Source organism: Sinocyclocheilus rhinocerous, unplaced genomic scaffold, assembly GCF_001515625.1.
Source record: "Sinocyclocheilus rhinocerous isolate Xijiao unplaced genomic scaffold, SAMN03320098_v1.1 scaffold168, whole genome shotgun sequence".
Classification (NCBI taxonomy): Eukaryota; Metazoa; Chordata; class Actinopteri; order Cypriniformes; family Cyprinidae; genus Sinocyclocheilus; species Sinocyclocheilus rhinocerous.
Genome location: NW_015635532.1, coordinates 344,838 through 360,503, shown reverse-complemented (window position 1 = coordinate 360,503; position 15,666 = coordinate 344,838). Strand labels below are relative to the sequence as shown.

Below are 15,666 nucleotides of genomic sequence, written 5' to 3'. Positions count from 1 at the left end.
GATGCACACACACGAGGAACGAGGAGACGCTGGAGAATACTTTAAATACACACAGGAGGAGGGGATCACGAGACACACCTGGGAGCAATGACACATCATGGGGAACACCTGGGACAAATGAACTAAACTAATCAGGGGAGGAACAGGAAACTAATCAAATAAGGGCATGGGAAGGCACATGGGGAGCAGGACACACACAACACATGGAACAGAGTCTGACAATACCAGAATTAATATACTCTGAATTTAAACCAACAGAAAAATAATTATTAAAAGTATCAGCACTTTTCTACCCTTAACTACAGTTTGGTTGACAATTAAGTGATCTGGAACTTTAGTTGATAAACTTGATGTCGATGTAGGTTTAACTAACTTCCAAAACTTTATAGGATTATTTAAATTTTCATTTACCATAGAAAGATAATATTCACATTTTGTATTTTTTAAAATTAATTTAGTGCATTTATTTCGTAGTAGTCTATAGGAACTCCTATCTAATGGATCATTTGTTTTCTTTGCCTTAGCCCAGGCAACATTTCTCTGTCTAATAAGGGTAGAGACAGAATCACTAAACCAAGGGTTGTCTTTACCATTTACCCTAAAACGTTTATAAGGGGCATGCTTATCACATATAGTTTAATTAATAATCCCAAATTAATAATCCCAAGCTAGATTTACATCTGGTATATATGAAACAAAGCCCAGAACACTAGTAAAAAGATCATGTATGAAAGCCTGTTCCTAAAAATATTTAAACAAATCTTTTACAAATGAAACGTGGTAAACTCTTCGGAATCTTGCAGTTTCTCACACCGACAACTGCGCCGTGATCCCTTATGTCATTGCAAAAGACACCGACTGCTGTAAACTTTTGGGAAAGCATTAGTTAAAATTAAGTCCAATAAAGTTGATCTGTCCAAGTCCTTTTGATTAACTCGAGTTGATGAATTTACCAGTTGTACCGGGCAAAGAGTCACAAATCTCTTTAAATGGATGCGAGAAGATGATAGCCAGTCCCAATTCAAATCACCTAGTATAATTACTTCAGATTTATTCCACTCATGAAAGAAGTCTGCAAGTAAAGTACCTATTTCACTTGAAGGAGATTAAGTGGACGATAGCATACAACCACAATGATGTCTGAACCAGGTGAAAGATTTAATTTTAGTGCTAATAATTCAATTCCATTTGGTTTGCTTAATGACTGTATGCAGGAACAATTTAGATTGGTTTTCAGTATATTGCAACTCCTCCTCCTTTCTTAGCACGATCAGGTCTGAATATGCATCAATGTTAATCATACCGTTTGTAGTTGATGCTTTTAACCATGTCTCAGTAAAAACCAATATATCTGCATCAGTCATATCAGCCCATACTCTTAAAGAGTCCATTTTATTAATCAAACTACGCACATTGAGGTGAAGAAACCATAATCCTTTTGCAGATTTGCACTCGTCAGGTGTTTAAAGTTGAGTTAGCGCTGGTCCTGGATTGGGATGGACATTTCCCGATAGTAAAAACAAAAGGAAAGTTAACCATGTTCTCCTCGCCGTGCCAATGGTAGAATCCTTCCGAACAGTCGGCGACACATAAGGTGAAAGGTTCCCATTTCCCCGCGACCACAGGCAACGCATACCTCGCGAACTCGCTCCGGAAGAGGCTAGCAACTCGGGGGGAAGATGAAGATCTCCCCAGAGTAGCAGGTTCCCCTGTGTATGGTCCTTGAGCAGCACCGACGCGGTTCCGGCATGACGTTCATAAAAATCATGATTGGCGTATCACTATAAATAGTTATAAATGATAAAAAGAAGGCTTTAAAAAGATCGGCATCGGTGATCGGTATCGGCAGGTACTGCTTTCTGTGATCGGCGATCGGTGATCGGCCTCAAAAATCCTGATTGGAGCACCCCTAAAATATACTGAACAAAACCAAAATAAAAAAATAAAATAAAATAAAATTACGCAAATGCTTATATTAAACAAGTTAAAACTAGGGCTGTCAGTCAATTAAAATTTTGAATCTAATTACACAATATGGCGATTAATTAATCTAATTAATCGCATTTTAATTGCACATCAGATTTGGATGAGAAATTACCCACAGAAGATCATTTAAAGACATTATTGTGTGACATGAGAAAAGCTCTGTTACGTATCCGGTCCATGAACTTCCGTCTGCTAGCCATCAGAGGTCACCCTTTCCATTTTCATTGACTCTCGCACTACACACTGTTGCATATCACCCCGGACTACATATCCCATCATTCATTGCACTGATTGCACACAGCACTGATTGCACACAGCTGTTTCATATCACTCACTCACTATTTAACACTCACTCGGATCCCTTCCCGGTGCCGAGTATTGTTTAGCGCTTATCATTTGATAGCTACACTACAGAGCCCTCGTTAGTTTACCCTGCCTTAGCCTAGTCTTGCCTTGTCTGTTTTCTCGGTTTCTGATCTTTGCCTGTTTTCCTGGATTTATCCCTTTAGTCTTGCCCTTTTGATTCTGTTCGCCGTTCGTTGACCTTCGCTAGCCCTAGGATTATTCTTGTGTCTTGCCCGCCATATACCTGTTTGCCTTTGTTCGACCCTGCCTGTGTTTCTGACCTCTCTGCTTTAATAAAGCTTGCACATGGATCCACATGTCTCACGTCTCGTCAGCCCTGTAACAAGCATGAAATAGATATTACAAAAAGTAGCTTTAGAAAGAAATTTTTCTTTTTTCATTTTCGTTTCTTTTTTTGGGAGGGGGGGTGAACTATCCCTTTAATTACTTTTTTATTAATATGGATTTTTTTTCTTCAGATTTTATTATGTAAATATTACATTTTCTTTTTTTTTTACTCTATACTCTAAACTAAGAAAGTAAAACTGCCAGTAGGTGGCAGTAAATGTCTTAATGAATAAATCATTGAATCAATCATTCATTTATTCGATTCGATTCCTTCAAACGGCTGATTAATTCAGGAATGAAGTAAATGGCTTTCTTTATGAATGGGTCATTGAATCATTGGTTCACAGAATCGTTCAAACAAATTGTGTGTTGCTTGGAAACACACAACAGTTCTGCTGTGGCTTTAATAGGTAATATTTGCATTGGCAAATCTGAGCAAAACACAATATTGAGTTTAAAATAAATCAATATTAAGTTTTTATTTATGGAACTGTTGTTAAAAATCAATATCACATTTGCACTCGTGCTATTCGGGACAAGAATAGCACTTGTGTGATACTGGCTATACTCGTTGCTCGTGGGATATTGCTTAACTATATCATATGATATAAATATGAGACAAAATATCATACACTGATCGGTCTGCGCAGCGCTGCTTCAAGTCGAACACACCTATAGAGTTGATCGGTTGTGAAATAAAATAAGATGACGTACGTGAGGTGGGGCGGGTACGCTAATTGCGTGAACAAATTTTAACGCATTATTTTTTTTCCATAACTAATTAATTGGATTAACGCGTTAAATCGACAGCCCTAGTTAAAACAGATGGGTAGACAGACCTGCAAACACACGTCTACAAACAAATCCGCTATCTTGAAACATGCCATCTTTTAAACACCATAGTTCTGATCAGAGCGCGTCGCAGCGTTCAGTCTGGTCGTGGGCGCGCAGATTCTCCAGAGGCAGAGAGAACCAGCTGAGGCGAGAGAGGGTGGAATGCGGGGGAGCTTTTACTCGCCCTGTGGCCTGATGACTCAAAGCACCATGTCATTCCGTCCAAACCGGGGCGGCTCTAGGATTTTTTGTTGGGGGTGCTAAGGAGGGGCTTAACAGTTCAGAGGGGGTGCTAAAAAACTAATTAAATTGAGTGAAAGTAATGAACGTCTATAAGCTTCAGCTATCTAAATAGCATGCAAATTCAGTCACCTTGTGTTTTTTTATATACAGCAGCTTCGAAAAAAGCATCGATTTTCAAAAACAAACCTGTTTAACGCGAAATTCCTTTCTTCTCATGTTTTTCACTATATGGGCCACAAGAGAAATATTAGGGGTATAATTTAAGGCAGTTATATACCGTTATCAGCATATGTTGAAGTAGTTTCGTCTCTCGTTGTCTCAGAGAATATGCGCCGTTAATGCGTTAGAAAGTTTTTTAATTTTTTTTACTTTTACTTTCACTTTCTCTATAGTGAATTGACTGATGTTCACCGGCATAACTCTTGCGCACAGTTTGCGCGTTGCTTGCTTGTGTTGCTTGACCCCTCCCCCATAATATAAATTGTTTATAGGCCACATATTATGCACTTTTTTATGTTTTTAATGTTTATTTTTCAATGTTAATGAAAGTGACACCAAAAAACAGGAACATCATTAGGAAATCCTTGGGGGGGGGGCTGTGCCGGGGCTAAGCAAGTTTCTGATGGGGCTATAGCCCCGTCAAGCCCCGCCCTAGCGCCGCCACTGCGTCCAAACATCAACCTAAACATAGCACTGCTATTTGTACAACAAAGCCAGACATCACAGTGTAATTTGTCGTAAAATAACGTCGCTAGTTGTCACACTTTTTAATCAAGTAAATATCTGTCAGGGTAGGTTTATTTCTGCGTAGTCACATACCTTAAAGTCTTGGCTACAAAAGGTAGGCAGGTGTTTAGGTTCACCTTAGGCGATTATACTCGTGCTTATCACATTAGACATATAAATATACATTATAATTGAATCGAATCCCTGTTTTTAATTGAATTTACATGAGCTCAGGTCATTGTTGCAAGTCATCATTAACAGTCAATCGTCACACTGCAAAACACCGTAAAAACCCATAGTCTGGTCACTTCTGCCCAGAGACAGCGTGAGCTGGCGGCTCGGATGTGTGAGATGTGTGCTAATGTCTGACTGGAGAGAGAGAGAGAGCCAAATATACTGCCCAGAGTTTATAGCTTCCAATGGATATCTAATAGCCCCAGTGGACATTAATAGATACAGTATCAGAACCTTTGGCGGTCTGATGTAACTTCCCGCCTGGCCTTGATTAATTAAAGAGTTTTATTGGTTCCTGTGAAGGAACCGTTATTCGTTTGAAGCTTGGCATCATAAGGCCTGCAACAGAATTGGACCCACAAGCCATATTAGGGATGTGCGGTATTTAAGTTTGCTTTTTTTCATCTTTGATTTGTTTTGACTCTTTGGATGTGTTAAACTAGTAATGCGTAAATATTGTTAACGACTATCTATCTATCTATCTATCTATCTGTCTGTCTGTCTGTCTGTCTGTCTGTCTGTCTATCTATCTATTTGAAACGACTATTTATTGCTTGCGTAGAGAACAGCCACTGGCTCTGCACCCTCTATCTTAACTCACTCTTGCAAACCTTACATCCACTTAAGAAGCCTGCGATCGGTGAATGAGCGGCGCCCCGTGGTTCAAAATCACTTTCTCGAACAGTCATCTTTACCGTGAGCATCCTCTTAATACCCTAACTCTATATATTTATTTTTTAAAAAGAGAGGGAATTTTTTGTTTATTCTTTTATACTTTCTTTTATCTCTATGTTAGCCTTTTCTAATCTAACTTTGTTTTGCAGCACTTCTCATGCTGCAACCTTAGAATGAATCACTTTGTTGTATGTATCCCCTATTTGTTATTTTCCTCTGATGGTTTGCTGTTGATTATTAATTGGAAAAATATGTAAAAATTGCACGTAGCATATGAATGTGTGCACTTCTTTAATGTTCACAGGTATAGAGGAGGAAAGAGGCATTATGTTGGTGGGTTGGCTTGCATCACTGCACCTGTTTTCTACATAAAAAAATTAACGAGTGGATGAGCCCCATGATAAAAGCAAAAGAGGGGGGAACCTTAGAATGAATCACTTTGTTGTATGTATCCCCTATTTGTTATTTTCCTCTGATGGTTTGCTGTTGATTATTAATTGGAAAAATATGTAAAAATTGCACGTAGCATATGAATGTGTGCACTTCTTTAATGTTCACAGGTATAGAGGAGGAAAGAGGCATTATGTTGGTGGGTTGGCTTGCATCACTGCACCTGTTTTCTACATAAAAAAATGAACGAGTGGATGAGCCCCATGATAAAAGCAAAAGAGGGGGGAGAGAGAGAGTGGAATGAAATGTGTGGGGGAGGCACAGCAGTCAGAGATGCTCCATTTGTAATCGTTTACAATTTAATCTGTCAGTTTTGGGAACAGTAGGAAGAGCGAGTGAGTGGCCAGCGAGTGAATGCTGGCGGCTAACTATAAAGGCTGTCAGCAGTATCATGGACGGTGAGAAGTGAAATGGCTTTCTGAGATGAAAGGCGAGAACAAACTAGCCAGGACGTTGCAAATCAAATTTATATGTTTATTATAAAAAAATATATTATTTATAAAAGTCAAATATGTCGTTATGATAAAATATAAGGCGTTGTTCTTATGTAGGGGAAATGTCATTTACTGTGAGCAATTTTCTGTATAGAATCCCATCTAGTCACCTCAGCTGTGCGCTAAGAAGAGGAGACAATGAAAAAAGGGCGGTGGCACTGTCTTTGTGATTGAATGCAGCCGTGTTTTAAATCGATATTAATGAGTATGTTTTGAAAACAAGATGGATGTTGTAAAAAGCGAAAGAAAGCGATCATTTTCTTACTCGTTTTTTTTTTTCTTCGTGGCGCATCTGGTTGTTAATAGGTTGATAGACTTGTCGATGTTTTTGTTAGAAGGTGCTGAAATGCAGTGAGCTTCGCTGGTTAGAGCGCGTTGCTCCCATCCCCCGCCTGTACAGCACAGGGTAAGGGAGGGGGACAGGAGAGAGAGAGCGATAGGCAGCACCCTTGTGAGGGGAAACAAGAGTCAGCTTCACAGAGAGGAGAAAAGAAAAAAGAGCTGGGGCGCAAACAAAAGAGAGAACATGGATGAAGCAGGAAAATGTCTGTTTAAAAAGGCAGCGCAGCGGAGGCTTTGGTCACCCTGCACATAGTCCGCCCGTCTTTTGGATGCCGTGGTTTGGAGCTGTTGCGCGGGGAGCTCTCAAGGCGGAAAGCGGTTTTTAATTCGTCTGTGGATGTTGCCAGCTTGCGATGGCTGTTGCAGGGCGATGTAGCTGTATAAAAGAGAACGTGCCTCTTTGTTTTTGTATATTCATTGTTCTACTAAGTGTCCTTACAAATGCACAAATTCGCTACAGCATTCAGGAGGAGATGGAGAGCGGCACTGTCGTTGGTGATCTTGTTCGGGATCTCGGTCTGGATCTGCGAAAGCTTTCGGCTCGTCGGATCAGGATCAGCTCCGACAGTGCGAGGCGATACTTCAGCATCAACCACAAAACTGGTAAGCTTGTTATAAGCGACCGGATTGATCGCGAAACGCTCTGTGAATTCAGCGGCACCTGCACGCTTAGTCTCGACGTGGTGTTAGAAAACCCATTCGAACAGCACAACGTGGATGTTGAGATTTTGGATGCAAATGACAACTCGCCGCTTTTCCCCCGAGACGAGTACCAGTTGGAGATCTCCGAGGGCGCACAGCCAGGCGCGCGGTTTTCCATTGAGGGCGCGCAGGATTCTGACGACGCCTCAAATTCCGTGCGCCATTATCGCCTCACCTCAAACGAACACCTGGCGCTCGATTCAACCAAACCACCTGCAGACGGAAAACACATAGAGCTCGTGCTGAAAAAACCTTTCGACCGTGAGTTTTTGCAGTCGCACCAGTTTCTACTCACCGCTACAGACGGCGGATCTCCTCCGCGCTCAGGCACAGCTAAAATCAACGTGCGCGTTTTGGATACAAATGACAACGTGCCAGTCTTCGGCAGTTCCGTATACAAAGTGAAACTGCGGGAAGACTCTCCTTTTGGCGCGCTGGTAAGCAATTGTTCGCTGCCATGCCTACTGCAGCCAGCCAGATGCTTGCTCCTGCTCACCTTGCTGTGGGTCGAAGAAGAAAAAGAAGACAACAATGAAGAAGGTACCCAAAGATGGTGGAGGTGGTGGTGGGGCTGCAGGTGGTGGAGGAGGTGGAGCCGCAGGTGGAGGTGGGGGCGCTGCTGGTGGGGTCACAGTCCAGCAACAGTCTGCGGTGATGCGGAGAGACCTGAAAGTGGAGCCACACTACATTGAGGTCCGAGGAAATGGCTCTTTAACCAAAACATACTGCTATAAGACCTGCCTGACCGCCACCTCAGGAAGTGACACTTTTATGTTCTACAATACGGGCCGGCCATTGAGTGGGACTTGGGGCTCGGGGGCAGACCGTTTCTTCACAGGACAGAGTGGGCAGTTTGTGCGCAGACTGAGCATGCCCGACGCTACGGCAATACAGGTGTGTGCAGTGCCCACACTGTTATAGCATCCATTAAGTGACTCATCCATCTATCCGCCTCATCCATCCATGAAGAGAGGAGAAATTCTCTTCACTCTCAAACCTTTTCACTCTCAGATATGATGATGATTTAGGAGTAGCCCCAACTTTTTTTGTTTTTCTTCCAAATACACTAAAAAAAATGGTGTTGAAACAGTTTTCACTCAGAAATTGCTAGTAAATTCCACAATTAATTACAAAGAGATAGCAAGTAAAACATGCTCCAATAATCTTTTCTGAAACTTATAAATAATTGTATAATAGTTTAATAAAGTTGTTTAGTTGTATTGCTTACTTTTTGCAGTACAGCTAGGCCTGTTTCAGCAGTGGAAAGCACAGGTGTTTTGTTTGGTGTATAGCAGGGCTGAGTAATGGATCCTGTTATATTGGAGCGTTTTTACTTTTTCTTTTTGTGCCTCATTAATTCACAGCAGCAGTCTTCAGTGTGCACTGCAGAATGCATGCGTGTGCAGTTTTGATGATTTAGTGTATCAGACTCTTTCCACTTGTTTATAGCTGTTAACAAATTGCATTTCATTAGTTATGAATTTAGAGAAAAACACTCTGTAGGGTCCACCAACTGGTCCAAGCATAGTTGGCAATGGCATGGCAGAAGGATTCCTGGGAGTTACTGTCTTTCCTTTTATGCAACGCATCAATATTCGATAATCAAATTTAGATAAACGTTTGATCATTCTGTTGAACTCTTTAGTTCATATTTTACTAGTTCATTAGGATTCTGTTGCTCAACGTCTCGAACTACCGTTAACATGGATCTCATGGTTGCAAACTCGCCAGTCTGATCATTAGCCAGAGATTATGACTAATATTATTTAATACACCTATGCTTGCTATTTCAATAGTATTTTTGTATAGCCCCCTGCATAACAACTCAAGCAGTTAATCAGAAATCCAGAATCCCTCCTGCTCCATCTAACCTGAAATCTAGTATGTACTTAACCCTGGACATATATTTGTGGTAACATACAGTAGGCCTTCACTTTATCAATTTGAGAAAATAATTTCAGAGTAAGTCAGATTAAATCCAAACTTGACAATTTATTCACCAGATAATCAAGATAGCTAATAATCCAAAATCCGATTCAGACAATGTAAAGCATTTGTCAGTTATACAAAACACCCAATAATACAGAAGTGAGAGAACTTAAAAGCATTTACCTGGCAATGAGAACTACACACACTGACTACATGGAGATCTGTCTACAGATTCCCTGAACCTTTGCCACCCTCATTTCAATATCCAGATAAGCCATCAATTTAACAAACAGTGCTGTTTGCTTATTATAAGGATTTTGGCACATCACTCTTGGAGTTGTGAGTGGTGAGAATTCTTCTTTGATTTATTTGGGAAGATGCATCTCATGTGCATACAAGAGTTGCATACAGTACACTTTTAAAAAAAATGGTTACACTTTATTTTAAGGTGTTCTTGTAGCTCAAGCAACACTCCAGTTTCTCTGTGCCCACAGTTAAATCTCTCTAGAGAGACTCTCCGGTCTTGCTTCAGTTTAGTTACACAGCTTCACATTGGACATCATTCACCAAAACCAACTCATAGGCCTTTAATCTGGCAACACAGGTTAGCATGATTGGTTCTCTGATAGATAGATAGATAGATAGATAGATAGATAGATAGATAGATAGATAGATCTCCTTTAAACACTTTGTACACATACACACTCATTTTTAGATGGGTAAATTTTAGGAAACTTGAGAGAACGAAATGAGAATCGCTATTCAGAATAATGGCAATTGCAAAATAACGATTTTATTTTATTTTATTTTATGAAAGGAACCACTCTCTTTTTGTGTTGTTAAACCCTGTTAAATTGACTACAGCTGCTATAGATCATAGTTATGCATAATTCCCAACAGATGAAATGGTTTTCTCATCAGTGAATCTTTGCAGCAGTTTTGTCAGTCTTTCAAACTTTAGTATGACCACCAATTTATTACAAATGAAGCCTTCCCTATCTGTTCTGTTAGTTCACCAGAGATCTTTATTACAAACTGAGTGCATTTATGTGGTGTTTCAAGGATTACTGGATGTGAAAACTGTTGAGCGCCTCTTATTTGTGAAGTAATTACTGGCTCATTTCAACTGTTCTCATTAAATGTCAGTCATGTTTGTTCTCCCTGTGTGTGATTAAGTGGCAGTGGAGCTGAGCTCTGTGTTTCTGGTGGCTGATTGGATCATTTGTTTTGGAAAGAAAAGGAAGTAAGGATTGTGATTGGTTGGTGCAGAGGTGTGAATGCTGTATCTAGGCGAGGTATTGTCCACTCAGAAGGGAACTGAGAGAGAGAGAGAGAGAGAGAATGATGAAAAAGAGAGCAAGGAACTGCTGGTGAGACGAGATCAGACTAAACTCATTATCTGCTTCTCCTCACACACACACATACACACACACAGTGATAAATCAAAGACATGTGAGGTGAATAAAAAACAGATCCCTAGTTTCTTTGCTCAGCAACCCTCTCTGTCTCCATATTCACTATATTTGATTGTCTGTAATTTCTGCAAAGGATTTTACCCTTGTACTCTTCATCCAGAATCTTTTAAAAGTCTTCCTCCTCCAGATGCTTATTTACAGTAAAAACAATTGGTGCATCAGATTACATGCATTTTAAACCTTCTGGGCTTGTTATTTTGTTGTTGCATTTTCCGTTTTTTATTTACATGGTTTTCCCTTGATATTAGAGGTTTGGCCATTGGAATGTGGTCATTACGGGTCTGTTGCATTGATTTGAAACTGATTTATATTCAGCCTTTCTTTATAAAATGTTTTATTTGACAGCTTGTACACCATCAATGAAAGGTTCATGCAACATTGTTAGTATATGATGTATTTGGGCATGACTGCTACCTGGTGTTTTAGTATCTAAAAGTTAGTACTCTCCAGCACAAAACAAGCTGAAATGTCCTGCTGTGTGATTTTAATACAGGATGATTTTTAAGTGGTTGTAAATGAGATTTAATACCACACCTGGGTGAATATAAATATTCACCCCAAAATCATAATATATATATATTATTATTATTTATTTTTTTATTACTATTAATATTTTTTGCATTCAATGACAAGTAAGCAGTTTCTCCATATTCTCATTACTGAAAATAATGTCAAAAGTCTTTGTTGTGCCAAAAACAAGCTTCATTTACTTAAGCAAGATACTGTGTCTGGTTTCTGTTCTTTTGATTTTGGAGTGAAATATGACCTAGACATGTTCTTGAATGTTTCATGGCAATCACTCACCTTGTGCATTTTGGCTGCAGATATGCCTCAGTTTCTCTCTCCCTGAGGAGACTCATTCAAACTGATCTCACCCCTTGATTCGTCACAATTGTTTAAATGGTTGGTTTAGCTGGTTCAGATCTTTTGGATGATGAGCATCTCAAATTAACATTGATATTTGTGTGTCTATGTGTGTGAAAAAATGTGTGTTTAAGACATGGATGAAATCTTGACCCAACTCTATCGCTTTCCTCCAAAGCCACAGTCCTGCAGCCATCATGGCCATATGACTTCACTCCAGCATGATTAATTAATGAGATGATATTGGGTTTTTGATCCGTCCTAGTGCTTAATGTGATCTCTTTCTCTCTCTTTTTCTGTCTTTGTCTTTGTCTTTCTCAGCCTAAAGCTCCCGGTGCAGACTGGAGATATTCAGCGTCCCTTAGAGCAGGAATGCAGAGGTAAGATTTGATTGGTTTCATTGTCTTTTCAAATCATCTGCTGAATATGCCCTATTACTTTAAAGGGGTTAATTCATTAATTAATTAGTCTTTGTATTCATTGTACCAAAGTAGAGATTGGACGAATTATTACAAACTACATTTGTACTGTTTTGACAAAAAAAATAAATAAAATATATATATATATATATATATATATGGTTCCTCCTCCAGATGCTTATTTACAGTAAAAACAATTGGTGCATCAGATTACATGCATTTTAAACCTTCTGGGCTTGTTATTTTGTTGTTGCATTTTCCGTTTTTTATTTACATGGTTTTCACTTGATATTAGAGGTTTGGCCATTGGAATGTGGTCATTACGGGTCTGTTGCATTGATTTGAAACTGATTTATATTCAGCCTTTCTTTATAAAATGTTTTATTTGACAGCTTGTACAATCAATGAAAGAGGTTCATGCAACATTGTTAGTATATGATGTATTTGGGCATGACTGCTACCTGGTGTGTGGTAGTTGTTTTGCAGACTTGTATGATGGAAGTGTGAGTTTGCATGTTGTGTGGAGGAAAAGCAAGCCCTGCTTATTACACTGCAAATTGGATTTCACATTGATAAATGTCCTCCAGGAGATGTTTGTGAGATAGAAAATGGGTGACAAAATAGGGAGCACAGATGCCATGCCTGCTTTTTTAGTATCTAAAAGTTAGTACTCTCCAGCACAAAACAAGCTGAAATGTCCTGCTGTGTGATTTTAATACAGGATGATTTTTAAGTGGTTGTAAATGAGATTTAATACCACACCTGGGTGAATATAAATATTCACCCCAAAATCATAATATATATATATTATTATTATTTATTTTTTTATTACTATTAATATTTTTTGCATTCAATGACAAGTAAGCAGTTTCTCCATATTCTCATTACTGAAAATAATGTCAAAAGTCTTTGTTGTGCCAAAAACAAGCTTCATTTACTTAAGCAAGATACTGTGTCTGGTTTCTGTTCTTTTGATTTTGGAGTGAAATATGACCTAGACATGTATATATACATGCATATATGTTTTTTGTTGAGTATCATGTTTTTACATAAGGGTTTTATGGCTCATGTATGCAATTCATTTTAAATCAGTGATAATTGAGAGATGGACAAACAAATGTTCCCCAAAAGCCTGCTGTGTCACATTTGACATTTACATTAACATGAAAAATAAAGAAGTTTTAATTTTTGCATGAGCAAAAAAGACTTTACTTGATAAAAAGAAAAAAGAAAAAAAAAGTATAAACTATCAGTCAGAGGATATAAGGCATGAAGTAGATTCTGTACAAGTTTTTCAGCAAAGTTTTGGTCATATTGATAATTTATAGGTCCTAGAAATTTGCGTATTCAATATGATATGGCTAATATATTCATAATTATGCATTATATTTATTGCTCAACAGAATTTGACAAAGAATGTTTAGTTTACAGTAAGTTATGAGATAAGTTTTAAAACTTTGGCAAAAATTTTGTTATTGCCAAACAAGCCTTCTTTTTACAGTGAATTTATACCCCCAAAGTGGCAACGTATCCTGGGGGATAAAAACAATTAAATCAAAAACATTTTTTTTGTTTTGAAAAAAAAAAAAAAAAAAATATATATATATATATATATATATGGACCACAGGTAAAATTTACATTTACATTTAGTCATTTTCCAGACGCTTTTATCCAAAGCGACTTACAATTGGGGAATAAAATATCACATAAAATGTACAGTGATGACTCCTTTAAATGGACGAACCTGGTGAAAGGAGGACAAGAATAGCATATTGTAAGATGTTGATTTCCAGACATTAAATGGACGTAGTTACCTATAAAAACAACTGATGTTGATATGATCATGGAAACTCATGTGCACAGGCATTACCCATAAACCACTGGACCAGGCTGTGCGTAGCATATTGTTATCCACCACTCATTGTGAATCAACCAATGGTCTGATATAGATGTACCAGCCGTTGAATGACCAGTACAGCTGTACAACGAAAATTGCCCTGGAAGCAGAAGTAGGTCACATGTGGCGATTGAAGTATTGCCCACAGCCATGTCAGCAAAACGATGGCAACGAAGGACATTGCAGACAACAGACTGGACAGCACGTTCACATATGCCAGGGCTATGTGTGTGTGTGCTTGACTGAATGACCTCCGATCTTCATTAGTGGTACACTGATTCCCTCCTAATTACAGCAGGGTTTAATGAGAGCTAATATAGCCACGCAAATCATTCTCTTGCATTAAATCAGATTCCTGTCTCACAATTTATGTGCTTAGAGAAACCTCTGCAAAATTAATTTCACATTTATGATGCTCTTGCTTTCTCTGTCTTGAGTTTATACTTTCATTGGTAGCTTCTTTGTAAAGTCAGCAGCTTCTTATTAATGTTTACTATTGCTCATTTTTAGAGTTTAGAATTTGAATAAACCCTGAAGCCTATGTTATTTTTTGACATGCAAGTTTGTTACTGTATTAAGTGATCAGAATGATTTTTAAGAACCATAGGGATCCCAGCCATATCCAGAGACCAGAATTATTTAAACTGCAGCACCTTAGCAACCTCATAGCGATGTGTTAAAGCCAGTCAAAAGACCTTAGCAACACCTTGGCAATTAGAGTGAGATTTGCAAGGGCAAACATTACCTTATTTATTGTTACTCTCCTAAATGTAATACTTTTTCACACCATAGCCAAACAGGTTTATTCAGAAATAGCTTTTTGGATGTTAAACAGAGAAATGATCAGTGGAGGAGACAATAACATTGATATGCAGGCAGAAATGAACAGGGGGGAGGAGAGGCAGACAGGGAGAAAGCGAGAAGGAGGATGTTTGAACATTAGCTGAGGATCATGTATTTGGTCCAGTGTTTCTCATTAATAATGTATTAAGCCTTAGTGACTGCTGCTTCACAGCTCTTTAAAATGGCTTCCACACACATACACGTATACACACACACACACACACACACAGCATGTAATAGCAGTAGTAACCACCTGACCTTGGACTGCAAACATTCATCAGAGAAAGACAGAGAGGGGGCAACTAAAATGGTGGTTTTCCACCCACCCCCCTCTGTTCTGCATGCTTTCTGTCATTGGATCATTTGTTTTTAACAGATTACTGGTTGATTGCAAGTTAGGAATGTCAGAACATATTAATTCTTGTATTTTAAAATTCACTTTTAAAGCATTTCTGATCTGTTATGGAGGGTGATGCTAAAAACTGGTGAAAGTTATCTATCCATCGAACTGGTATCTATCCATTGAAGAGTTAAATAACTAGTGACTGATATGCTAAAATAATAAAATAATATAAATAATTTTCTATTTATTAAAGTGCCCCTATTATGCCATTTCTAATATTGCCTTTCATGCAGTGTGTATAGCTGTATGAGAATGTAAACGATCAGCAAAGTTGTAAAGCCGAAGTTGTAAACATCCTCCAGGAGATGTTTGTGAGATAGAAAATGGGTGACAAAATAGGGAGCACAGATGCCATGCCTGCTTTTTTAGTAGGAAGAAGTTAGTACAAGTGGTACGGTATGGTTCGCTATTTTGGTACCATTCACAACTTCTGACAGTGGAAACGGACATAATTGT

The 15,666-nt window shown here is 38.7% G+C and overlaps 1 protein-coding gene across 6 annotated transcripts in view; it reads left to right on the top strand.

Moving 5' to 3' along the window:
* The window catches only part of LOC107747087 (protocadherin alpha-3-like), a 147,996-nt gene that overhangs the window by 122,042 nt on the left and 10,288 nt on the right, over positions 1-15,666 (top strand). For 5 of the 6 annotated variants that reach the window (XM_016561510.1, XM_016561511.1, XM_016561514.1 and 2 more), the window contains one exon: positions 11,969-12,027. In XM_016561510.1, the coding sequence (XP_016416996.1) occupies positions 11,969-12,027 (59 nt within the window). Of the gene's footprint in view, positions 1-7,825; positions 8,274-11,968; positions 12,028-15,666 lie in introns of those variants that run through there. The other variant, XM_016561513.1, reaches the window with a different exon arrangement.